General features: G+C 36.0%; 2 protein-coding genes across 3 annotated transcripts; both read right to left on the bottom strand.

The window, feature by feature from the left end:
* Positions 1–16,830: 16,830 nt before the first annotated feature.
* On the bottom strand, positions 16,831–20,203 carry LOC111391628. Its single transcript, XM_023016880.1, has 5 exons — positions 19,700–20,203; positions 18,157–18,252; positions 18,006–18,054; positions 17,594–17,710; positions 16,831–17,055 (listed from the first exon to the last, which is right to left on the bottom strand). Exons 1-4 carry the CDS (start codon positions 20,102–20,104, stop codon positions 17,616–17,618), a joined length of 645 nt encoding a protein of 214 aa, XP_022872648.1. The 5' UTR covers positions 20,105–20,203; the 3' UTR covers positions 16,831–17,055; positions 17,594–17,615.
* A 602-nt stretch (positions 20,204–20,805) lies between these two features.
* Positions 20,806–26,217, bottom strand: LOC111391621 (growth-regulating factor 4-like). 2 transcript variants are annotated; one of them, XM_023016870.1, is made up of 6 exons: positions 25,777–26,215; positions 25,247–25,570; positions 24,456–24,712; positions 24,337–24,377; positions 21,424–21,896; positions 20,806–21,252 (listed from the first exon to the last, which is right to left on the bottom strand). In XM_023016870.1, exons 2-6 carry the CDS (start codon positions 25,476–25,478, stop codon positions 21,245–21,247), a joined length of 1,011 nt encoding a protein of 336 aa, XP_022872638.1. In that variant the 5' UTR covers positions 25,479–25,570; positions 25,777–26,215; the 3' UTR covers positions 20,806–21,244. The 2 variants fall into 2 exon arrangements, with proteins under 2 accessions (XP_022872638.1, XP_022872637.1); XM_023016869.1 differs by having other exon boundaries at positions 24,337–24,712; positions 25,775–26,217.
* Positions 26,218–27,444: the final 1,227 nt, after the last annotated feature.

The raw sequence follows: 27,444 nt of genomic DNA on the forward strand, positions 1-27,444 counted from the left end.
GGCTGCCTGGGCATCCAGGCGAGCAGCTCGTAACATATCAGTGGCAATGCGGATGTCATGTTGGGATATCTACATGTTAGTCGTCAAAGCCCCCATAGCCTGCTGGAGACCCTGTATGCCGCGGCTGGTTCCCGTGGTAATGGCGAATATCTGACGCCACAACTGTATATTCACCTCAATATGTGGTGGTAGAGCACGTGCCATTTCTTGATCTGCAGGCACCTAACCCTACTCTTCCTGTCGCCTGCGGCGCTCATTCTATTGCTTCTCCCTATGCTTTATCCTGGCTCTATCTTGAGCCTCCAGTGTACTGCGCTTTATAGGAGGCTGGGTTTAGCAAGTGCCTCCCCCGATACGATATTGATGCCAGCAGCCATGTATATGCCGGAGATGAGGCTGGGAAAATCATTGAACTGTGCTTGTCTCCTAGAGTACCCACATGATGGATCTGATTATAGCAGAGAGTGGTGAGATCGATCTTATTTCCCCGCACCAAGTGATAGATAAACCCTGCTGTGGGATCCATGAATGTGGTCCTATGCGAGGTCGACTCAATGTTATGGCACATAAACATCCAAAAGATGGCTATTATAAAGATGTTATGACTCAATGTTATGGCACATACACATTAATTACCATGTAGGCATTTTGACAAACACCTTGTGTGCATACTTTTGATTCTTCTCAATTTTAGAATCTCCAGCAATACTATTAGTATCCAAAGCCAAAGCATAGATCACACAGTTGGACAACCCATCCTCTACCTATTCCCGTTCTCCACAATCGCAACGCACAAATTGAAAATGTATTCAACATTCTAGCGTAATGGAGGGGGAGGTGATGAGAGACATACCTTGAGATGGGTTGAATGGTGATGAATGTGTGATGTTCTTGACAAATTCGTATGCCAAGCTTGAGATGATGATCGAAATTATGTGAGATGGATATATTTGTGCTCTAAAGTGCATGAGGTGAGTGAAGGGGAAAGATTTGAGGAATGGAAATAAAGGGCCAGTTACGGGTTTAAAACCCGTAACTTAGTGTACCATGCGGCCGGATGGTGTTAATCCATGCGGTCGCATGGCTTTGACAATTTTTCTCTTTTGGTTTTCAGTATGTGTCCATGCGGCCGCATGGACACTTTGTCTATGCAACCGCATAGACAATTTTATTTTATATATATATATATATATATATAAGATAAAACAAAACAAAATGAAATACAAAAATTGATTCCCTCTCCCCAAAAACACGACCTCAATCAAATTTTGAACTCTCAAGCACACATTGGCCCTTTAAATTTTTGAAAACGTCCTTTTATCTTGAAATACGTGAAGTATACGCCCAATCACCCAAAACCATTTCAAGCTTACTGAACATGTGTTCTATGCCTAGGAATTTATGTGACGATTAAACAAAATAAAGGATATAGTGGGTTGCCTTCCACTTAGCGCTAGTTTATACTCTATAGCTCGACTCCTCCACTTCTACTTCAATTAGGCATTTCGAGTTGGACGGTGGATTTTTGTTTTGAAAAGTCCCCACCCCAGTAGTGTTCAACCTTTGCCTATTAACTGTGAATGTCCCTTTTATTTCATGACTGACCTGTATAGCTCTATATGACAGAACTTTAGTGACAGTGTAGGGGCCCGACCACCTTGAACTTAATTTTCCAGGGAAAAGCTTGAGCCTCGAGTTATATAACAGGACTTTCTACCTACTTCGAAATCTCGTCTCTGAATGTGTAGATCATGCCACATTTTGGTGCGTTCTTTGATAAGCTTCGAGTTTTCATATACTTCCATTCTTAATTCATCTAACTCATTGAGTTGCAATAAACGCTTTTCATCGGTAGCTTTCAAATCCATGTTCAATTGTTTCATAGCCGAGTATGCCCAGTGTTCTATTTCCAGTGGAAGATGGCATGCTTTTCCAAAGACTAGGCGGAATGGAGACATGCCTATCGGTGTCTTGAATATTGTCCTATATCTCCACAATGCATCATCCAACTTTTTTTACCAGTCTTTTCGGGATGAATTTACTGTGACCTCTAATATTCTTTTCAGCTGCCGATTGGACACTTCGACTTGCCCCACAGGTTTGTGGATGACATGGGGTTACAACTCGGTATTTAATCTCATATTTACTCAATAATTGCTCAAATGGACGATTACAAAAATGTTTGCCTCCATCACTAATTATTGCCCGCGGTGTGCCATATCTGGTGAAGATGTATTTCTTCAAAAATCCAATTACCACCTTCGTGTCATTCGTTGGCAATGCAACTGTCTCCATCCATTTTGACACATAATCAACTGCTACCAAGAATACTGATTTGAAAACGATGGGGAAAACGGTCCCATAAAATCAATTCTCCAGACGTCAAATATCTCTACTTCTAATATATTGTTCAGCGGCATCTCATTCCTTCTTGAGATGTTCCCAGTGCGTTGACAACTATCACACCTCTTAACATATTCAAAGGCATCCTTGAACAACGTAGGCCAATAGAACCTTGACTGTAAAATCTTAGTTGTGGTCTTTGAAGCCCCCAAATGTCCCGTATAGGCAGATGAGTGACAATGTTCAAGAATTTCAGGTATTTCATCTTCAGGTATACTCCTTCTCACAATCTGATCAGCCCCTCGCCTATAAAGAATAGGATCTTCCCAGAAATAATATTTCAACTTGGCAAGAACTTCTTCTTCTGGTGACTTGAGTAATCTGGCGGTGGTATTGAGCTAGCTAGATAATTGACGATGTCTGCATACCATGGGGCTTCTTCTGCACTAAATATCTACTCATTTAGAAAGATTTCATTGATTTCCACTGACGTTTCTGGTTCTTCTTGTTCTAATCTCGATAGGTGATCTGCTACCACATTTTCACTGCCCTTCTTGTCCTTAATTTCAATGTCGAATTCTTGCAACAGCAATACCCAACGGATCAACCTCGACTTGGCATCTTTCTTTGTCATTAGATACTTCAATACAGCGTGATCTATGTAAAATATGACCTTAGACCCCATGAGATAGGTGATCTGCTACCACATTTTCACTGCCCTTCTTGTCCTTAATTTCAATGTCAAATTCTTGCAACAGCAATACCCAATGGATTAACCTCGGCTTGGCATCTTTCTTTGTCATTAGATACTTCAATACAGCGTGATCTGTGTAAAATATGACCTTAGACCCCATGAGATATGATTTGAATTTGTCAAAGGCATAGACCACTGCCAAGAGCTCCTTCTGAGTGGTCATGTAGTTGATCTGGGCATCATTCAATGTTCAGCTTTCGTAATATATTACGTGAAAAATCTTGTTCTTTCGCTGCTCCAATACTGCACCTACGACATGATCATTGGCATCGCACATTAACTCAAAAGGTAACTCCCAATCAGTGCTACAATCACCGGCGCTGATGTGAGTTTCTCCTTCAAAGTGTTGAAAGCTGTCAGACATTCCTCATCAAACTCAAAGGGCACATCTTTCATTAACAGGTTGTAGAGGGGCTTGCTGATCTTTGAAAAATCCTTTATGAATAGCCTATAGAATCCAGCATGTCCCAAGAAAATGCGAACCCCTTTAACTAATGATGTGGTTGCAACTTTTCAATCACTTGAATCTTTGCTTTGTCCACCTCAATCCCTTTTGCTGAGACCCAATGTCCAAGTACGATCCCCTCTTGCACCATGAAGTGGCACTTTTCCCAGTTGAATACTAAATTGGTTTCCCTTCATCTTTGTAATACCAGATTCAAGTGTTCCAAACACTCGTCAAATGAAGACATGAAGATAAAGAAACTATCCATAAATTTCTCTATAAATTTCTCTACCATGTTTGAGAAAATTCCTATCATACAACGTTGAAAAGTGGCAGGGGCGTTGCAAAGGTCGAAAGGCATCCTGCGGTATGCGAAAGTGCCATAAGGGCACGTGAATGTAGTTTTCTCTTGATCGTCTGGTGCCACTGGTATCTGATTGTAACCTGAATACCCATCAAGGAAGTAGTAATGTGAATGGCCTACCAATCTCTTCAGCATTTGGTCTATAAAAGGAAGAGAAAAGTGATATTTCCTTGTTGCTGCATTGAGTTTGTGGTAATCAATGCAAACCCTCCATCATGTAACTGTTCTGGTTGGTATCAACTCATTCTTCTCATTGGGCACTACCATTACTCCTCCTTTCTTTGGCACCACCTAAACTGGGCTAGTCTATGCACTGTCTGATATCAGATAGATGATTCCAGCGTCCAGAAGTTTGAGTACCTCTGCTCTGACTAGATCCTTCATGTTTGGATTCAACATTCGCTGACTTTCTATGGTTGGCTGGAAGTTCTCTTCCATGAGAGTCTTGTGCATGCACAGTGAGGGGCTGAATCCTTTGATATCTGCTATGTTCCATCCAATTTCTGTCTTATTTTCCCTGAGTAACCTTAGCACTTTCTCTTCTTCCACTTCACTGACTGTGTTTGAAATGATCACAAGGAGTGTACAGGATTCTCCCAAGTAAGCATATCTAAGATGTGGTGGTAATTGCTTGAGTTCTAATTCCGGTGGCTGTTGAATGGATGGTAGTGGTTTTGTAGGTCCTATTCTAAGCTCCTCAAAATGCCTTTTTCGCGTATAAGGTGGGTTGGTGTCCAAAAACCTTGCACAAGTTTCCATCTCCATTGAATCGGACTGCGTTGACTGCGAATGTACTATGCAAGCTTCGTATGCATCTGATGGGTTGTGTAGCAAAAATGAGTCTTGGATCACCTGATCAATCACGTCGATCTGGAAATAGCTATCTGTCTCTATAGGTAGTTTCATTGCCTTGAAAATATTAAACGATATTTGCTCTTCTCCCTTTCTCAATATTAGTTGCCCATGCTGAACGTCGATCAAAGCTCTTCCTGTTGCCAAAAATGGTCTGTCAAGTATCAATGGAATAGCCTTGTCTTCTTCCATATCCAAGATTAGGAAATCAGCAGGAAATATGAATTTTTTCACCTGGACAAGCACATCGTCAATTATTCCCCTAGGATGTGTTAACGATCTATCAGCTAGCTGCAGCGTTACAGTAGTCGCCTTAGCCTCTCCCAATCCAAGTTTTCTAAAAATAGATAGAGACATCAAATTAATGCCTGCACCAAGATCACACAAAGCTTTATCAAAATGAACTTCACCAATAGTGCAAGGAACAGTAAAACTCCTTGGATCTTTCAATTTTGGTGGGAGCTTTTTCTTAATTCTGGCATTGCATTCATCTGTTAGCATTATTGTTTCATGATCCCCTAGCATTCCGCTACATTCTCCATGAATTTACCGATCAACTCTTCTAATTGAGGCTTTTTCTCTGGCTGCTGATATTGACCATGCGGTTTATTCTAATTTTGATTGCTCCAAGAAAAATTTGGGTGCTTTCTCCAACTTGAATTGTATGTTTCCCCATATGTATTATTTTGCTATCGTTATCCCCATTAAGCAGAATCTGCCTACTCTACTCCCTGTGCCAAAATTGGGCATTCTGTTGTTACATGTTCAGCTCCACATTCTTCGCAGGTGGCCTTCTTCGACTGTGCTGCGGTAGTTGACTGTGTCATGTTTTCTACCTTGTGAAATAATGAATCAATTTTTGCTGATAAGGCAGAATAAACATCCACTTCATAAATTCCTGACGTCTTTTTCTGAACTGCTCGTTCCAATGTCCACATAGCTGAAGTGATAGCCATAGTCTCGAAAAGTTTCAGGGCCTCATCAATTGTCTTTATGGACAGTGATCCATTTGATGATGAGTTAACCATGCTTTTAAAGCTTGGAAGTAATCCTGCATAGAAGTATTGGACCTGAAGCCCCTTGCTAATCCCATAGTGTGGACACTTTCGTAGCATACTCTTGAACCGATTCCAAGCTTCATCGAAATTCTCGGATTCGCCTTGGCAAAAAACAGAGATGTGGTGCTTGAGTTTTGCAATCTTAGCAGGTGGGAAGAACTTAGTAAATAATTTCTAGGCTAGATCATTCCATGTGGTGATGCTTGCGATTGGTTGTGAATCCATTCAATTGCCTTGTCGCGCAGTGTATATGGGAACAACCTTAATCTGATTGCATCGTCTAAGACTCCTTGATACATAAAGTGCTGGCACATTTCTAGAAAATGAGAAGCATGTGTGTGTGGATTTTCTTCGGTCCTTCCATAGAATTGATGGCCATTTTGAAATAATTGTATTACATTCGTCTTCAGTTGGAAGCTTGGCTATCCAAACGATGGATACACGATGCTTAACTGGCTTTGAATTACCTGAGGGGTCATGAAATCTCCCACGAGCATGTTTCCTTCATCCGCTGCCCCTTTTTCATTGGCCTGAAAAATTGGATTATTGTGCAAGTTAGCCATTTGTTGATGTGCCTCTTTGTTTTCTCGCTGCCTTCGATGGAAAGTTCGTTCAATTTCTGGATCAGCTGGTGTAAATTCTCCTTCAGTAGATCTTAGCATGCAAATCTGCGGGAAGGGTTAATAGGAGTGCTTAGATGTTAAAATGAAATAATAACTAGAACAAACCAAAATGAAATCAAGTGAAATAAAACACAACAAAATAATAGGAAATGTAAAGATGGATGTCCGAATTAATGCCAATATAGATAAAATTAAACGAATTGTAAATCCCCTACAAGGCGCCAAAAACTTGTTCACAAAATATTTCTTTCGATTTATCCCACAGCAAGTGTACGGTTCGTTAACAAGTAATAAAGTGAATTTTTAGAGTCCGAATATCGTTCCACAGAGATTGAGTAGTTCAATTTTACCTAGTGTAGCCTTCACTGAAACGAAATTTCTCAATGTGGATATTTATCTAAATAAACCCTAATTTTAGAAAGAAAACCCTAATTTGGAATGCAAACTCTAATTATGCAAAATTGAAGATTGGAAGGAAATCAGTACGCAAAACGATATTTAATGAATTGAAATGCAAAATATATGTTAAAGCGCAAATTGGTAGTGTTCAATGGAAATTAAAAATGCTAGGATCAGGAATTCTCATGCAATGATCACCTTAAACCCTAGTTTCACAAATGACACTCGATTGAATTTTTTTGACGAATCAATACCCCTAATTCTATCCAATACTCTCTCTCGAGATGTATTGAGCCTATTTTTACATACCACTGACCTATATCTCTATGACAAGTGCATATATAAAATGCATTCGGTTTTATGAGAACTTAAAGATTCACATAAGGCATAGAGGTATATCTCTATCCCCTATCGGACCCTACGATGAATTGTACCCTGTTGAATTTATTTCCCTTCTTTCAAACAGATGAAATAAACCACCACATATCACATAATTACGTGCACTTAATTATGGAAGCAAATCAATGCATATAATTCATTCAAATATTCAAATACGAGCTTAAAGTCAAATTGCAAAACTAGAAAATTAAAAATTACATCACATGGTTCATCGATCTCCTAAAATATGAAAATCTAGCCGAACATGGAGAAAGCATCAAAATACATAGTAGATTGAAGAAAATGCATCACCGGGTTATGAATTCTTGATAAATCTTGAAAATCCTCGTGCAATTTTTCATTACTTGTGCTCAAAATCCTCTCCAATATGTGGTTTCTTGTCTCCAAATGCATTCTGCCCCGAAATATGATGGCTCTAGGTTTTTATATCGCGTCTCAATCGAGTTCCAAAAGAATTATAACGAAAAAAGGAAACTACAAATTTGCGACATAGATTTTTACCATGCGGTCGCATGGTAGAGTCAATTGCCTGGATTTAAATCTCGAATGGTGGTTGTGCGGCTGCATGGTGAAAATTTTCTTTTTGCGTCATTTTAGTCCCCAAATTCAATCTTCTTGTTTCTTGACCTCTTTTCTTCGACTCTTTTATTCCATCATCTCATATTGATCTCCAATAAGTACTTGACATTATAAATTTTTCGATTGCTCCTTTGGCTCATCTTTTGGATATTTGCACTTTGGACCTAAACTATATGTTGATTCGTTTTGGTCATTTTTGCTTCTTTTTCTCGTGAATTCCATCAAATCCATCAGAAAACCCTACAATTCAAGAATTGAACAAATTTAAGCCACAATTCAAATATTTTGCTCTTAATTTAGTCATACTTGTGCATTAAATAAGTGCACAAAAATGCACTTATCAGTACTTACGAAACTTCTTTCCTGTATGTGACTACCTGAGCTTCAAGTGTGAAGACTTCCTCTTTAGGACCCATGGGATTAGTCGAGATGCGCGTAAACTGGTTCGAACACCCACGATCATAAAAAATAAATAATAATAATAATAAAGTGTGAAGACTTCCTCATGTCTTGGTTGATTTCAATTTTTCATTGGTGCTTTAACATCGAAATTTTGATGCTCAAGTGACAAAGAATAAAACTCAAGACAGTTGCTTGCTTTCATATAATGTATAATTCATATATCTATATTTTATCTTCAACTGCTATTAGCAAGTTGAACATTTTGAGTTAGTTGGAGAAGCCGTGTAATTACATATAAATAATGATAGGAAATCAAGCCTAACTATATTAATCAAACGTTGTAATAGCATTTGCACTCGAAATTCTAATTATTTTCTATAAGTTAATGTAAAACAATAAATAAGGTAATTGGCACAAAATGTCCCCACTTTTTATTTTTTGGTATTTATGTCCCTATTTCCACCTTTCTTGGCGCCGAACGTCCTTTTCACCAATTTTGAACAATTTTACCCTCCATTCAAATAAAACAAAAAGAAAAGAAAGAAAATAACAAATAACTAATTGCAACCACAACCCCCTATTTTTAAAAAATTACAAATCAGTCACAAATATATACAAAATTTTCAACATAGGTGCCAACAACCATGGAACCCAATTTCCGGCGCCAATGCAACTTGCATTGAGAAGCATTGGGGACATAGCCTAGCCTCTGCATTTCCCTTTCAATCTTGACAATTTCCTCCATACTCAAAAAAGTAAGAATCTTAAGAAACCTCACGACGTCTGATTCAGGGACGACCGGACGGAGAACAAATACTGGTAGAAACTGGTAAAGGGACAAGAGAGAAGGGGAAAGTCAAATGGCACCATCATCTGATTTACCAAATTTGGTGCCACTCTTGAGGAGAAGAGGGTATGTGAGTCCGTAGACTCCTTCTACCTATAGAATTCGACGAATAAGGTCCACTCTTGCAGTAATATTGCCCCATTGATCACCCCCTCCAATTTGAACATTAACATCTTCGTCTCGAAAAAGGCGAAGGAAATCATACCCCTACAATAACTGGTAAGTGAACTCAGTGTAACTCATTCCCTACTCCAATTCGAGCCTCTTCCGTACGCTCTCTTTCTACATCATCAAACCCATCCTCTCAAATTTACCTACCTCCTTGAGAAAATCCAGAAACTTAACATCCTTCCACCAGTCGTAATTATTCAAAATAGTAAAACGCTTAGCTCCATGACTCCGACCCAGATCCGGCTAATAGTAGTCGAAATCCCAGAAAAGTTCCGCTCCAAAGCGAGAAGGTTGAGCTCAGGCCACTCGAAGCTTTTGCCGAAGGAATCACCAACCCAACCTGTTGCACCACCGACAAGAGCAACAACCTTATGTCCACATCGGAGGAACCAAGAAAGCACTATTATACCAAGGAGGTTGTCCAAATGGAGACTCTCAACAGTTGGGTCGAACCCACAGTAGACCCTAAGGGCAAGGAGGCTGGGATCAGAACAGGTGGTAATTTTTAAAAAATTTGGGGTTGTGGTTGCAATTAGTTATTTATTGTTTCCTTTCTTTTATTTTTATTTTATTTAAATGGAGGGTAAAATTGTCCAAAATTGGTGAAAAGGATATTCAGCGCCAAAAAATGTGGAAATAGGGGCAAAAGTGGCAAAAAAATGAAAAGTAAGAACGTTTTGCGCCAATTTTCCAATAAATTAAATCCCCAGGAAAAAAAGTAAGAAAACAGTACACCGGCAACAAAATTTATAAAAATTTTCCAAAACGATCAACAAATTTCCAGCTTTACACAGTTGAAAAACCTTAATTCTTCCAAAATTGCCCAATCGCCGCTCCTTCAACTTGACCTTGAATTATGATAAATGAAAGCAATTTTAACAGATGAGACTCATGGTTCAAATTTTGAGTCAACAAAAAAATAAATAAATTACGCTTACCAATTTCATTTTCTTTCATGTTTTTTTCTCTCTTTCTAAATTGTGTCTTCAAGATACTGACTTGAATATCTTGTGTTATCATTCACCCTCCTGACATTTAACATAAGGTTTGAGTAAGGCTATTAATGGTGATTTATTATTTCATACGAGACAATAAAAAACTCTCACACTAATGTATCAAATAACAAACTGTTACATATATGCTATGTAGGGCGACTAATAATAGTTCTCACTATTATTCCAATATTATTATTATTATTATTATTATTATTATTATTATTATTATTATTATTATTATTATTATAAGTACATTACCCTTTACTTAGTAACGATCTTTTCTAATTATTATTTTTTTTTTTAACATGTATGGTGTAAATTAGATATGTTGTAAATGTTTTCCTCGAGCTTCAATCAGATAAATATATTTCAATCTTATTTTTTCGAATAACTATATTTTAATCCAATTTTCAAATATCGTCACTTGAATTGACTGAAATAGTGAAGTGATTTTTTTATTTTAACCAAGGTAGCATTAATTCCACATTAGGAACTAACGACCACATGAGATAACAATCATTTACTGAATTGGACATAATTAGCTCAATTCAAATTAAATTAAAGTGTAATTATTCGGTTGAACAAAATTAAAATACAGTTAACGCTAGAGTGAAAGTACTTTAATGCGAATGGAAATTAACCTACATATGGATTAAGTATTATTAGATCATCATTATTATTAGCCAAATGTACTGTATATTCAAAAGCTAATGATGTATTTAGGACCCGTTTGACATAACTTTTTAAAAAGAGGAAATTGCACCAACTACGTAGAATTTGAAAATTATTCACACAATACTTTTAACTCCTTAATTACTATAAAATCTAACTAAAGCTGAAATGCAAAAAACAACCCAATATCTATGGCAACTAAATTTACTCTGCAAACATGCCCTTCCTATACTTTTGACAAACACCAAAATCCTCAATTCTTGCCCTTTCCAACTTTGTGAATACCAAATCTTCCTCTAACCAAGAAATCTCGAGAACATCCCAAAGATTAATCCTTTACAAATTTACAACAAACACCGTAACCCATAGTATCATTCAAGAATTTGATCTTTTAGATCCCCATTTTGCAGTGATCAGGCTCCATAGTTCATATATAAACCCTAACCAGAAGTTCCTACATCAAACCACAATAGATTTTACATGTTGTGTAGAGATGTTTTCACTGTATAAATGTTCGTTGTGTATGTTTCATCTATTTGTGTTTCAATTATGTGTTCCATCCATATGTTCCACCAAATATCACGTGCTATGTGTCAACATTGGGAGGGGGGGGGGGAATTATTATAGTCATGAAATAGACTCATCTTTCGTTTTTAACTTTGTTATTCAAATATGCATGACCCCAGTTCGATGTTGTATTTCATAATTTCTAACTATGCATCAACATCAATTAGATCATGTTAAAAATAATTCAAGATAATTTGCCACCACGTCTATCCAATTTCCAAGGTAATTAATTTTAACGGACTTTACAAGGGGACATAAATGCTGGAAGAAAACACTTCTAAGCATTCAGATTGAAACTGATTCAAAGAATTTGGAATCAGTGTTTTCCCAAACTACTATCAAGAACACGGGATGCGTGATGTATGTCAAATAAGATTCCCTAAACTGCTCAGCTATTGACAGCAAAATCTTCAAAGAAAGATTTGAGATAAAAAGAAAGAAATTCAGTCGGAAGAAATCTCTCAAACCATGTTCACCATTCTTCTCAAGACCCTTTTCATTGAATTATTTGAATTAGCTGAAGTTTCGGGGATTCAACTAATAAAGTGTAATATTGGGGGTTGTCTTTAAATGTTGTTAATCGGAGTGATTATGGGTTAATATGTATTCTAGATATTATTATGTATTGTATTGTATGTAGTATTTTAGATATATATTTAAGGATATAATATTTAGAGAATAGGTTTTTTTTTTTTTTTTTAAGTGAGGTAAATGTGGTTTTTTCCCTTTAAAAAATTAAAAGAAGCTTTTGAGATTCAAAAATTATTTTTGGGATCCATTTGACTAATATTATTAAAGTGCTTCATATAGTTGGAAGGATTTTTAGTAGAAGTTTGATCAAATGTAACTTCCTATGAAAGTATTTTAGAAATAAATTTTTTTTAAAATTAGTTTTTAAACAAAATTTAGATAACTTTCTCCAAATACTCTTCTACAGAACGCTAAAAGCCTAAAACAAAAGTTATGTCAAATGAACTCTTAATTTCAATAGTAGAGTGAAAATATGGATACGAAAAAGGACAAGATGGGTTAGAACGGAAAGAAAAGGAGGCATAGGCTAATTTTAAAGTAAGTTAAGTTGGGAATGTCGAATTTTTTTTTTTTTTCCTTTTTATTGTGGACATGAGTACAAGCATGAATAATGTGAGCGAGTATCAAAGTCATCATATATGACATATATTTAGCCATTGTTTGAATCACATTATTTTTATAAGAATGTATTTTTGAATGGTGTATTGATGGAAAATGCGGAATTAAAAAATAATGAAAAGTTTTAGATTTGTGGTGTAATATTATTTCATTGAAGAATGTGTAGTTAAAATGATGTCAAATCATTGTTTAAGAATGCATTTTTTCCATGAATGTGACTCAAAGGGGGTCTTAATCCCTTAATCATGGTGAGTACTATTGATTTAAAAATTAAAATAAGTGATTAAATATATGTCATATAGAATGACTACGATAGTCACTCACTTTGTATACCATTACTCTTTCAAAAATTGTGAGACGAATCAAATCAAATTGCAAGAAATAATTTGGTTTGGAAATTGAATTTGGTTTAAAAAAATCCTCCCCAAATCATTTTACCGAAGAATTTAGTTTGAAAATTGACCACAAATCATCTAACCCGAATTGTGTCACCGTGATTTCGTGGAACCTTTCTTGGTATATCAGCCACCCTCCTTCAACCATGCACCAACCATCATTACCTTTGCACACAGTGGTTCGCCGACCTCTCCATTGTGACTCTGTCTTCTATGGTGACCTTACCCACTCCCCATTCCCAATTTATCCCTTGTATTGATTTCACGTAATTAAGAGACTTGATTTTGAGCGAGCTAACAGTGAAAAAAAAGAAAAAGAGAAGATGAAAAACGTAAGGAGAGAAGAAAACATCAACAACAATAACAATAAAACCATAGCACATAGTAATCGAGTTGCTATAACTTTTGTAAGGCCTAATTCTAGTTCTCGTGGATTAATCATAAACAAATCAAATTCTCGTATTAAGTGCATGTGTTACACACACGAAGACAACTTTAAAAAAAAAAAAAGTATTTTTCTAAAAATTAAACTCTCGCTCAATTAGAGCACTAACTACTTCAAAGGAATTCGCTCCAAGACGCTTTTAATCGCTTTGCTGGGATGATCTAGTAGAGAGGTTGTCTAGTCATCTCCGTGTCTAAAAGAATTTTACTCATCATACGAGCCTAGAATTTTATATTGATAAAAGTTTTGAAAATAAATTTCTCCAATATAACATACTTACAAACCAAGAATTTTTCATTTATTTTTTAATAATTTAAAAACTGGACAAGATCAAAGGATACAGCATACCAGACTTTTGCATAAAATTCACATCATTTATCCATTAAAAAACACATGAATCTTAAGGAAAAAAAATTCACGCAATTACTAGAATGAAAACCCTAATTATTCGGGGCATAGGGGTTCTAATACTAGAACAGTACACAATGAATTACTGTAAAACGAAGGCCAATTTGATGCATATAATAAGTAGAAAAATGAAATCAGATAAAACTAATTACTTTTACGTAAGAAAGGGAAAATAAAGTGCCCATGTCTTCACTTACTTGTTAAAAAAGTAACTTTTAGACCTAATAAAATATACTCTTATTCAAAAGACTATAAAAAACTGAGGAGCTACTGGATCTTCAGACGGGTGAACTGCCCAAGTACAAGGCTGAATCTCTCTAGTTATAGACACTGGACAGTACCCAACCAGAGTTGCCTTAGCTTCGGAAGAAGCGGCCGAACCGAAGGACATGGCATCCACATATCCGCTCGGTTTAGCTTCTGCCTCGCCTTTGGAACCATCTACTGCTTTTTCATTCTTTTTTTGGCCTTTGGAATCATCTTCTTTTCCTTTCTTTTCCTGTCTTTTGTTGAACCAAGATAGAAGCCCCATAATTATGATTAACTAATGAAATATGGGAGGAATTTTAGGTTTTCTGAATTTATAGAAGATTAAAAGAGATGACGGAATTAGGGTTTTGCTTATGTAGCATACAATCAAATCTCAAAGGGAAAGTTGATTTATTTGGTAAATTACCTTAGAAACACTCCTACTATAATACAATCTCATTCAGTTAAGATCGTTTAGAATAACTTAATTTTGTTTTGGGCTTACACGTCAGCCAAATACCTTAATTTCATAACCCTCCAAATACTATAGGATTGCCCTCGACCAAGATTTTGATGAATTTTAAAAGATTATAAATTTTAATGAATTTCGTGAATTCGAATAGATTTTTCCAAATTCCATCAAAATTTCATCAAAATTTCAAAAGATTTGGTTATATTACTATATTAATAAAATCTTTATAAATTCATTAGTTATGGATACCTAAATTATAAAGAATTTCAATAAAATTTCAATTAGACACACCTAAATTTTAATGAAATTTCAATTAAAGACACCTAAATTTAAAATGATTTTTGAAATCCATCACAATATAAATTTGAGAACGCTAAACAGGTGGAAACCTAAACAGTCGCCAGTGAATCCACCTCGCAGCCGCAGCCGCAGCCACCATATCAGGCACTCTGTAATCCCAAGTCTCCAGCTTCCTCTAGAAACCCCAAAACCTCTTCTTCAACGCTTGCAGCGTAACAGCTCATTGGGCAAATGTTAGTCCAGATCGGACTTGAGATGCTTTTAAGAAATTATTCTAAGCCAATCATCTTGTTTATAATACAAGAATGAAATTAAGAGAGTTGAAGCGTAAGGACACGATCCAGAATTATGTTACAGAGGTCATAACCCTTATACTTCAAATCCCTACAGTGTCGGATGACGATCTAATTGAATTAGCATATGAACTTCAATATTGGGCAGAGGAAGAATTCAACTTTTCTAACAAAGAATCTTGCTATGTCTGATGAGGAAATTGGAGAAAGATTATGTAAAGTTATTGTTTAGAATATCAAATTTTCTGATGATGTAGCAGCCCAGATGGCTTCGTGTACAAATCAAATGAAAACAATTCTAGGTTATTTCTTTAGGCAGATGCTAAGAATTATGCGGAGCACGGCCTAATATATGCTTCTTATTTTTGTAGAAATTACTTTCTTTCTTTTTTTTTTTCCCCTTTTAATCAATATACACATCTTGTTTAATTTTACATGAATTCTGTAGGTTATGAATTATAACATGGCAATCGAGCATGTTAGCTTGATACCGGAGGTGAAAAATGCATTAGAGGTAAGAGTTTGAGCAAGTACTGATTACTTATCATTCTAAAAAATTAAAATTTTAACTAAATATTCTTGTGTTATAATTTTCTGTAGATTAAAAAGGACGCTGATCTTTCTTGTGAAAAGTTTCAGGATTCGAGGTTCTTTTCGCTAAATCTTAAAAGAAAAAAAAAAAAAAAAAAAAAAAAATACGTAAAGGGGAGCTTCATAGGAAAAGAGGTGGTATTCTTGAATTGGATGATGGAAAAATAAAAAAAGATTAACAGGCCAACGCAATGTTGACACTTGGCATCAGACCAAAAAAACCTGTGAACTCCGGTCTACTTGTAACATTGTTGATCATACAATACATGTTTGTACAAAATATTAATTTTATTTTTATTTATTTATTTATTTATTGTTTATTACTATCACAACATAAACTTTGGAACTTATGTTCACATATCATGCGATTATTGTTTCCTATTTTACGGACCAAATAAAAAATAAAGAAAATATCATTCCCTTTTCCATTTCATAAAAAGGGAAAAAACTGCAAAGGGATTGTCTCCGTTAATGAGATCAACAAATGAAATAAGGATTACAAATTTTCCTACGAGGAAGAAATGTTGACGTTCCTTTTGGGTTGCAGTCGAGGAATTTGAGTTCATGTCAAGGTTATTTACGTCTCACAAATGAAGGGTGCCTTAATCAAAAACATCCAATTTTCTTCAAAAAGGTGAGAAACACAAACTTAACAATCCTATTTTGTTATTACTAAATTCAACAATGATCTACATTCTATTTATCATTATTTGTATGTATGAGGACTTAGAAAAGTCCCTAGCAAAGGCAAGAATTGGAAGTCGAGATGGAGTATCAAATCTTATTGACACGGAGACACTTATAGAGTCATTCGTTTTTCTTTTAGTTGATTAGTTTTATTTTATTTTATTTTAAAATAATCACAGAATGGGAGTGTATTTATTGTTATAAATTAAACAAAGACAGTGTAAGGGAGAATTCTTACTCCTAACTCATGCCCTTGTCACACTTCTTGTAATGTTTGAATGTTATAGAACTTCGTATTCAATATGCTGATACTCTTTTCTTGTTATAGGTTACTTTGATATCTTGGCGTCTCATTTTTAAATGTTATGAAAGTGCCAAACGTTTAAAGTAACAATACAAGACTCGAAATATGTAACTATCTGTCTATGACACGATAAAGCATGAATGCCACAACTAGATGTCGTTAACTAGCCTAAGAAAGCTGCTGATTAACCAATTCAACAGCCAAACGGAGAATCTGATTTATACAAGCAGAAAGTATTGACACTAGTGGCTAAAATGACCTCCCAGTTCCAGCAAATCCGGAGAAATTATTCCTGACAAATAAAATGCACAATATAGAAACTTGAGCATGCTTGTATACGGTATTAAATAGGACTAGATAGCATAATTGACAAAATTTAAATTTCTCTTCTCACCGAACATTTCATTAATTTACTCAAGGCTTAGATTTAAGATAACAGAGTTAATAGGTTATTTAAAGCAATTTTAAAGCACATAAACTTTCGTCATTGTATTAATCTAAAAGTTCAAGCTATTAAGAGGATATAAATCTGTTCATTTATTTATATTTTTTCAGTAACGGTACTTGGATATTACATAATATATAGCTAAAAAAGACAACTCATATTCCATTCTTAGTCACTCTTTATCCTTTTTCAATTTGACTGACTATTTTTTAAAATTCTGAGCCTCTGAATAAAAAAATTATTGATCTATTGACCATATATAAGTCTGAATTGGTCAGATGAGGACTGCATGTCAGTGGTAATACACTTCAAATAAAATGAAAAAGAGCTATACTAGTCCCAGAAATTGTAAGAGAAAGTCATCAAAGCTTTAAAACTCACTCACCAAAGGGTGAAAATTCCGTCTGTCAATCTGCAGTTGATGAGATCCCATAGCGACTCTTGAGTGTATCAATAGATTTCTCAAAGGATTGTGAAAGCTCCGGGATAGATGTTTTAAGTACTGAAATTATAAACAAATAATGCTCAAGGAATTATTGTTACATGCTGTAGGCATTCTGTATATGCATACCCTGTTTGGTTATATGACGTCCATATGGGCCTCCAACAAATTTTATTTCAGGCGAAAAAGCTAATGCAATACTGCACCTTACTCTGTATATTACATCTTTGTGTGTGTGTGATTCGTGTCTTTGGCAAAAAGAAAGAAACCTATATAATCTTGAAGGAAAATCAGCAGCTTGTTAGAACCTGGAATCAACATTGATATCAAGGGCTTTTAAAGATGACTAACTTACAGCGACATGCACTAGCCTGTGCTGCTTCTAAGAATTCCACATATGAAGCCTGAAATAAAGCATAAAGTTAAAAGGTTGCAAAACTGGTGGGACTTGACAGTATTTTAGTGTCCAAGTAATGATGATTTTCAGGGAGAAAACGAATCTGCACCTTCATCGCATCTCGACCTTCATTTATTCGCTCAGACATCTTTTTGTATTCCTTTTCTGCTTCATCCATTACTTGCTGACATGCTTGTTTTTGAAGCTGTTGATAGGTTTCCAAGAGAAAAAATATATAAAAGGACAGCAAGCATTATTTTGGTTGTACAATTGAGAACGATTAAGAATAAAACAGTAACAGTTTCAGTGCAGTTAACTCCTGACAGAAAATATAGATAAACCCTGAAACTGTATTGTAGAAAAATGAGATTACATGAATGTCAAAGAAGTTCCGGTAAACAAAAATGAGAGAAGATCCATCATCTTTATAATCATGAAACAATGCCTAAAATGCAAGCCAACACATCTGATCCACAGTTAATAGTCAATTCAGATTCTTGCTCTCAAATATCATTAGCTATATGCTTTCGAATGATCATCCATTTCCATACATTAATACAAGTATACAAAACATATCATAAGAGAAGTGGACCGAGTGCTCCAATTGTTCGAAGGGCAGTAAAAGATAAGTGATACATTTATCTCATAGTGGAGGAGAACACATAAGCATATGTATGTCGGTGTCTTCCATGTGATTAAATGAAATATATTGAAAACACATCTTCATATACAAATGTGTCTATGCATGTATATACATACATATGAAGAATGAGGTCAATTCCACTGTAGCATCCATCTTAAATAAATTGCAGTTTCAACGCCATACAAAATGCAAATGTATAGTAAATCAAATCACCATACTACAATATATCAAGAGCCAGCAGATAAAAAACTATTCAGTTGGAAAAAAAATAAAAATAATAACCCTTCTCAAATTATCAAAAGAACAAGATATCATGGATGTTTTCGCCTATAGACAATAGAAAAGAGAAACGCAGCATCCCATTTTCTCGCATAAAATGAAGAAAACACACACCTGTGTAGGCAGAGGAGACAGACCTCTAGGAATTAACAAATGCTCCTTTATGCAAACAATTAAAGCACATACTCCAAGTCCCTCTCACTCTCCAGTCACAAGCATAAAGGAACATAGTAAAACATTGAGTTCAGTACCTAACACACCATCTTATTGTTTTCTTTCAAATATTCTAGGAAAACGCCAATATTGCCTCAATAATTTAAAAGGTAAAAAATGCAGATGAGACTTTGTACATTTGTATATCTGCAAGCAATTAGAGCATATAATATTGTTCTATTATACTGTGTACCATTTCAGTTTTGCACAAACTCACACACTCTCACTGTGAGAACTGAGAAGACAGATCAACAACTAAATATTTGTCCTATAATTAGAGATTAGAAAAATCAAAGGAGTAAGGATGTCTCATGTTACAAAGAGAAATAAAATTAGAAATTCGAACTGTCCTAATCATTCTGCAATTAGAAATCAAATCACAATTTAGAATTCAAATTATTCACAAATTATGTACGACCTCGTTAATCTAAAAATTGAAAAACGAAATCTATAATTGCATACAATCATGTATGTCTATATACACAATATTATGCATAACACTCAGAATGATCAAGACCTTAAGCCGCTTCTGGAGACGATGCTGTGATGCTTCCAAGTCCTTCATAATTTCAGAGTGCGATGAATCCAGCTGGCACTTGATGGATTCCAGTTTAGAAGAAGCCAGATCCTTCAGATCAGAAATTGTGCTCACGCTTTTCAGCGACGGCTGCAAAATTCCAGTAGGCTGCTTCATTTTGGAGTCTGGTGCACTTGCACCGCTTTTTTTGCAGCTTTTCTTCTTCGGTGATGTCAGTTTGGTGGTTGAGGTGGTAAATCCATTGAGATTGAACTCGAATTGCTTCACGGGAGATTCTGGTGGTGACAAGGTGGGGCTCCTCGCTGCCACCGTGTTCGACGTCGGTGCTGGCGGTGATGCGAGGAGCTCCGCCGTGGTTGATCTCTTAGCTGTTCCCTTCCTCATATTTGGGGTCTCTGCAAATTTTTGCGCGTTTTGGTTTCGAAGAGAGGAAAATTGGGTATTTATAGAGGCGGGAATTTTGAAATTGTAGAAAAAAATGTAAAAAGGGAACACTTACGAGATCTGAAGCTTGAAAGGGACTTTTAACAAGGTTTTTACCGTGTTGAAACATCAGTGTGGCTCTTTTTCCCTTTTTTTTCAAACTGTCCAATGAATTTTTGACACGTGTTTGCTATTTTTAAATTCCAGTCACTAACCTTGTTTGTATAGTAAGATCGAGCGAGAAAAATGGAAGAACGGACACACTGCATTACTTGTCTATAACAATTACACATTGACTAAATAGATAATATTGATTTGAACAAGATTCCAATATATGTGTGTGTCAAGATGTTGTTCAAGACTAACCAGTTCATGATTAAAGCCAATCGAAATAGGTGTTCAGACTTGAACCAAATCGAATCGGTGGCCATACTAAAGCCATGAGATCTGATCGAGTTAAACCACACCAATGAGAGGAAAAATGTATTTTAAAATAGTAATTTTTTGAAGAACGTGTAATTACAAAGTAAGAAAAAATTTCGATTTGTGTGTAAATTATTTTATTGAAGAATATATTGTTTATAATGAGATTTAAAAAAAAATGAATTTTTGGAAAGATGGAGCCCAAATAGGAACTTAATAGCATGCAAGCTCAACTCGGCTCAATCCCAAAGGATAAGTTAATAAAACACATTCCAAAACAATGTTTCTTGTTGGAATCAAACACAATTGTCTCTAAAGAGCAGATATAGAACAACACTACAGGCTACACAGCGTTTGATGTTTGAACTACGAACAAGACATCAGCATAAACCATCTAATGAAATTAATTAAAACATGCGCCCGAATTGATGGGATAATTTACAAAAACACGATCTTTTTGCAAGAGATATCCCACAACTTGCCGCGAAGCAGATAATATAAGCTCCTAGGCGATAAGTTGCCAGTAAAATACATTTATTCCCTGTGCTGAACTCAGAGGATCCACGAGTTTTACACCACAAGAAGATTTGTCCAATGTCCCAGAAAAACAACATGCAAGTACATAAGCTCTTGATTCACCAGCAGACTGATCGGAATAACTATTATAATTATCCACCTTCAAGCATCTGCATCCAGCACAATACACAGGTTTTAGATTCAATAGGAAGGATTAGATAATGCTCGACAATATTAAGAAATTAAAATTGTTTGTCCTATTGTCTAGTTTTGTTAAGCATTGCGTACTACACATGATTTATGAGCTCAAGTGTTGATTCACTAGAGTTTTTGAAACTCACCATTTGGGGAACAACCACTCCCTGAAGAAAATTCTGAAGATGCCCTTGGAATTGAGATGGACAACTGGGTAGTAGAGAATGTGTTTTTATTGGGTTCATTGTCATCCAAATTGGACCATGATTCCTTAGCTGTAGGCCACTCACTGAAGAAGGGATGCACAGAATGTTGCTCCTGCTTTGCTGGTCCAGGTGAACCAATATCACTGCCAAATAAACAATGTTGCTGATGTTGTTTTGACATCATGGTGTCAATAGGCACAAAGGCATGCGGCATATGTAGTTGGGGGGACGAGTGGCCCAGAAACTGAGAATCAGATTTCTGTTTAAGAGAAGGGCTTGACGGAAGTTGAGAAGTTGTTAGATACCATGAGCCACTACCAACACCAGAGCCCAATTTGAGGCCTCCCATGCTTCCAGGAGCTTCTGGGGAGAGAGTGTTCCGATCAGCATCAGGAGCTAGTCCATGAATGTACCTGTGTCGAACTTATGTTATAAGCTGAGACAAGTCTAAAAGGCTAAGGTGATGGAGGAATTAAATATAAAATCTGTGTTTCTCATTCCACGAGATCAAGAAATTGTACATTTTATTTACATGTAATTGATGTAACTAAATAACTAAACTAAAACTTGCCCTCGAGCGTCATAGATATCGAGAAGATACTAAATCCTTAGCAGAGCTCAAACAGTTTATTTTCAGAAGTCAGTTCATTCAATTTGCTCTACTTCAGTTTGATTGATTTGTCACAAGGAAAAAAGCTGTAGTAACATCTTCCTTCCAAGTGTACACACGTGATAACACATAGAAGCTAGTAAATCTTGAAAATCATCATTTAACACTTAATCCTACAAGCTCTATCCATAGTTTGGGTCACCCATGTATCAGACTAATGATCAGTGCTGATTCTGTCAATATTGCTAACAGCCCCACAATGACAAATTAAGCAACATTCAGTAACAGGAACCAAAGTGCCAGGGACATTATTTAGCAATTACAGACTTTCTTTTTCTGAACCTCGAGTAATTAAAAACTAAAAAATGAGGGGCGATCTCAACCATATCACCAAGACTAAAAACATCATGGCAGATTAAAATATAGAATGGAAAGAAAACAACTATTTTTACAAGGTAAATGATAACTCCAGGCATTCATTATAGATCTGCCAAAAATATCATTCCTCTGGTGAAAAAAAGAATGTGGTAGTTGGATGAGCTACCCTAACTGTTATACAACTGGAAGAAATATACCAAAAAGGACCTGACACGATAAAATCTGGTATAAACATTGGATCTGACATAACAAGTAGAATTATGCACAAACCAAAACAACAGATTGAGAAGTATACAGATATTGTGCTGGACGCTATGTACTTGTGTCAATACGAGTGTCTTTCTGAGAAGCAAATAATCCTAGATAAGCGACATAGAGCAGGAACGTCGTGCAGATCTGGTTGGTTTGTAATCAATCTAAAGATACTTCTTTAGAAGCACAATTATTAAGTTGGAAGAAACCAACTTTACAAAAAAAATTACAAACCAGCTTTTCAAAAATCTATACGAAACATATCATTAGTATTTAGATAACTTCCACAATGAATTTATATTATTACTCAAGTAATATTGGTATTTTCTAAAGGTGAAATGGGAAAGAGATCGAGCATTTTGGGGAATTCACTGGGGTTATATTATGGTTGGATGAGGAGGGTTGAGAGAAGAATTATGGACTTAAATGAAGAGAGGAAATATACAGAGGTTAGGTCAGAAGCACAAGGGAAAACAATCAGACAGTTACAGTTAATACAGGTAAGAAAACGTGAACAGGGGATCTTAGCTGGGCATGGTAGTAAAGTGACTCGACAGTCTTTGTTTTGTGCAGATAAATGCAGTGGGAATATGTTTTAATTTGATTCTCATGATCCAACATGTCTTCATTTAGTCAAATCTGCTACATTGTTCCATAAGACGATACTTCATAACCAGACTTGTACCCCACCCCCAACCCCATTTATGATGCCATACTTCATAAAATCTTATCTAGCCCTTGTTTGAGCCACATTATTGGAATGAAAATGCATTTTTGAATAGAATATTGGTGGAAAATGTGTGGTTAAAAAATAAGAAAATGTTTTGAATTTGCGTGTAATATTGTTTTTATTAAAAAATGTGTGGTTGAAATGATGTCAAATCACTGTTGAAGAATGTATTCTTTTCGAATAAAGGCCTTGGTAAAGGTCTTTCAGTCAAGAAGTCCAACGTTCTGCGAGTGACAAGCAGAGCTGGAAATTAATATAATCCTTAGAAAAGGAGTTCTTAAGTGATCTTTTTGTTTTATCTTTCATCTCAATTGAAAAGGAGTTCTTAATTGAAATTTACTCAACAAGGTAAGAATAAGAACTTTAATAACCCCCCTTGGCTGAAGATGGGTAAAACATTATAATGCAAGTCGGAATTCATTTGTTTCTGTAGAACATAAATTCGGAAATAAATTGAATGATCAGGGACTTGGTTTCTTTTATATTCGAATTTGCTCACCTTTAAAAAGGTTTAGCAAGGAGAATGATTCCATTTTTTTCATTCTAGTTTCTATCCTTGCATAACTCAAACAATTGACACAATATATTCCTGTTATCAACCTGGTCCCTTTGCAGGACTATCATATAAAGAAGGCAATATTGTTTTTACTCTCCTAACAAAAAGGTATGTTTCTAGGATGGCATGTGAATTACTCCCTTTCGGTAAACAAGGCCCGGGTCTATTTAGTTAGCTAAGAGTCAAAGTTGCAGCACAAATATCCAGATTTTATCACAAATTTGTACTTGATGCTAGGCAAAAACAGATGGACCAGCGAGGTGTCCAGTTCTTATTTCATTATATAGTTTCCAGCATAAAATAAGAAACTAAGCTCAACTAAGTTACCTGTACTCTTTGTTATTGATCCCATGGGATACAGGCTCCATCTGCAGCTTAGTCACATTACTCCCAAAAGACAAACCTTCTGAACTAGCAGAATACAAGGGCATGTTTTGGAAGCTTACACTGCCACCGGTTTGGTAGCTTCCACCGTTACCACTGCTCCCACTAGTGATGTCTGTCATTGCAGTTGACAAGGATTGTGAAGTAGATTGATTTTCCACAGGCTTTCTTGAACGGTTGCGGCCTCGGTGCATGTGCCGCTCACAATATTTGGAGTCTGGATGCGCATCTTTGGAGCACCTCCATTTCTTTCCATCTGTCCTCCGACATCTCCCAGGCTCAGGGTCAAATTTCTTCCCAAAATAGGAACAACATCCCGCTGCATGTAAAAAATCCAAAATCAAGTCCCAAGAGTTCAATAGGAAAGAAAAACATCATTTAAGTCATTCACTCTATTTGAAATTTATGAACATTGATAAAGAAACATGAACAGTCACTTTTTTTCCTTTTTTTTCTAGCTTCAGATTGTGATCTAAGCACAGCCAACCACCTTTTGCTTTTTTACTCCAGACCTAAGTTACAAATAGAAATAAAGACAAGAACTAATTTCATTCACCTACATAAAACTATAACAAAAACCAACACTCACAAATGTGAGCAAGAAACTTGCTATTGAAAGCAAACAAGCTTCCATTGGCTCAAATAAGTCGACGTGCAAAATTGATGAATTAACATAAGAGGACCATTGTCTCTCGAATCTACGGATTCAACACTCATCCAGCCTTTCCGCTTTTTTGTAGCAAGAGCATTCTATTGACATAAGTACTCAGTTGCCTTCTGTGTTCTACGTGTGTATAATATTTAAGTGTGTACAAACATAGTTATATAGATAAACAGAAAGAGAGACTATTACAAGATGGGTGGGGGAAGAACCGCGCAGATAGTGCCTCCAAGCTGTGGCGAATAGGGATGACAAGATCAGGTGGGACTGGCAAGCCAGCCACAAGGTACTTATATATCATGGCTTGATGCTCCAGTTCCTGCCACTGAACTGCTGTAAATGGTGGTCTGTACCTCACATACCCCAGTTCCCCTCCTGCTCCCCCCATCCCCACCGCTACTGACGTTGATCCAGTCCCACTCATCTTTCACTCAAATTAATTCCCTCTCTTCCCCTATTTCAACCCGCACCAAAAACTCTTCAATCAATATACCTCCTTTCAGCTTCCACAAATGTCTGTTCCCAGAAATAACAGAACAGCAGTCAGTAAACACACAACCAACATATGCATATAGAGTGTGTACAGTGTACTTGTGTGTCTGTGTATTTGTGCCAGGAGAAAAATTAAAAACAATAAACTGAATGCAAGATTTACAAAGTATTTATTCAAAAGCTGCAGTTGAAAAAAATCAAGAATGTAAAAACAGAATCTACACGCACACCTGCACTGCTCTAGATTACGGCAAAGACGGTGCGCGGGCTTGTTACCTAAGAGGGGGACAGATCTAGGGTTTGCCCAAACATGGAAGCAAGAGTTCAGGAAAAGCCGGGGCTGAAAAGTAAAAGAGAGTTTCTGAGGAATTTTTAGTACACAAACACTGCAAGAACCCAAGATTCAGAGAATTCAGAACCATTACTTTGTGGGCATTTTCTTGATTTTGTTTTTAATGGAAAACGAGGGCAAGAAAAATTTTCGTTCGGGGGAATTTATTGAGTTTAAGCAGGGTTTTGGGTTCGTGGGATTGTTGAGATTAGAGGGCACATTTGGGGGCGGTGGGAGACAACACAGGATTGAGTGGGGTTGAAGGCTGTGGGGTGTTGGGGGGCTGATATTATGGCCGTGTGCTTATACAGTTGTCCAATGATGTAACAAGTCATCTGATTGTACGATGACCACAGTATGCAACCTTTGTTGTCAAGTTTTGGGGATTCCAATATACAACAAAGTGCCAACAGAACTTGCTTCAAGGCGTAGTATATGTATCCAAAGCCTAAATACGTCTCGTTTAGTCCCATTAAATTTCATATTATTATAATTCATTTTTTATTTTTCTATTTTTCAACCACACAATTTTTCATAAAATAATATTTCACGTAGATTGAAAATTTTTCTTTCTTTTTCAATCACTTATTTTTCAAAAAAATATTATTCCACTCATTTTCATTTCTAGAAAATGAGGATCAAACGGGGGCTAAACTTCATGAATAATGTTATTTGTTGATGTCAAAATTAGTAAGGATAATTTTGAACCAACTTTAAGAAAAAGGTGATTTATGCTTGAAAAAGACCACAAAAAATGTCTTTGCCTAAATACGTCTCGTTTAGTCCCATTAAATTTCATATTATTATAATTCATTTTTTATTTTTCTATTTTTCAACCACACAATTTTTCATAAAATAATATTTCACGTAAATTGAAAATTTTTCTTTCTTTTTCAATCACTTATTTTTCAAAAAAATATTATTCCACTCATTTTCATTTCTAGAAAATGAGGATCAAACGGGGGCTAAACTTCATGAATAATGTTATTTGTTGATGTCAAAATTAGTAAGGATAATTTTGAACCAACTTTAAGAAAAAGGTGATTTATGCTTGAAAAAGACCACAAAAAATGTCTTTTAAGTGTGATTGTGTCATAAGTTGTTATGAATTCACTTGTCTGTTACAAGAGTTCTATTCAACTATTTATATATAGTTTCAGCCGAAATTACATCAAATCAGCAACAGTACCGAACTCGAAACTCGGGTCGCCAAATTCTCCTGTAATTGGTCGATGAGGCTGGTGGTCATGTGTCAATGTATTACCCAGGTAATGATTACCTGCAAGGGGCTGGAGTTCGAGGACTTGGAATTGGTTGTTCCGGGTGGCGATGATGTCACCTGTGGCAAGTGTATATGATTGATGGGGTGATGTGACAAGGGGTAATCATGATATTTTTTCTGAGATAACGACGGGTTTGTCTGACCTGGGAGTATGGGCCGAACTTACATTTAACTGAAGTGGGATTAGCGAACTTTTTTACTGGGTTGGAGTTCGGATGTCAACAGTTACCCCCTAAGTCAGCTCTACCGTAGGGAGGCTGACCTCAGTGATGCTTTATCCAAGAA

Source organism: Olea europaea, unplaced genomic scaffold (genome assembly GCF_002742605.1).
Source record: "Olea europaea var. sylvestris unplaced genomic scaffold, O_europaea_v1 scaffold809, whole genome shotgun sequence".
Taxonomy (NCBI): domain Eukaryota; kingdom Viridiplantae; phylum Streptophyta; class Magnoliopsida; order Lamiales; family Oleaceae; genus Olea; species Olea europaea.

What these genes read in the sequence shown, in the direction of transcription:
- LOC111391621 (XM_023016869.1), bottom strand. Translation starts at nt 25,478, where the DNA reads ATGAGTGGGACTGGATCAACGTCAGTAGCGGTGGGGATGGGGGGAGCA. An exon ending in GTTCTTCCCCCACCCATCTT is followed by an intron (nt 24,713 to 25,246) that starts GTAATAGTCTCT and finishes TTTTACATGCAG; the next exon opens with CGGGATGTTGTTCCTATTTT. An exon ending in ATCAATAACAAAGAGTACAG is followed by an intron (nt 21,897 to 24,336) that starts GTAACTTAGTTG and finishes AGTTCGACACAG; the next exon opens with GTACATTCATGGACTAGCTC.
- LOC111391628 (XM_023016880.1), bottom strand. Translation starts at nt 20,104, where the DNA reads ATGAGGAAGGGAACAGCTAAGAGATCAACCACGGCGGAGCTCCTCGCA. An exon ending in GTCTCCAGAAGCGGCTTAAG is followed by an intron (nt 18,253 to 19,699) that starts GTCTTGATCATT and finishes ACCTATCAACAG; the next exon opens with CTTCAAAAACAAGCATGTCA. An exon ending in AAGGTCGAGATGCGATGAAG is followed by an intron (nt 18,055 to 18,156) that starts GTGCAGATTCGT and finishes GCTTTATTTCAG; the next exon opens with GCTTCATATGTGGAATTCTT.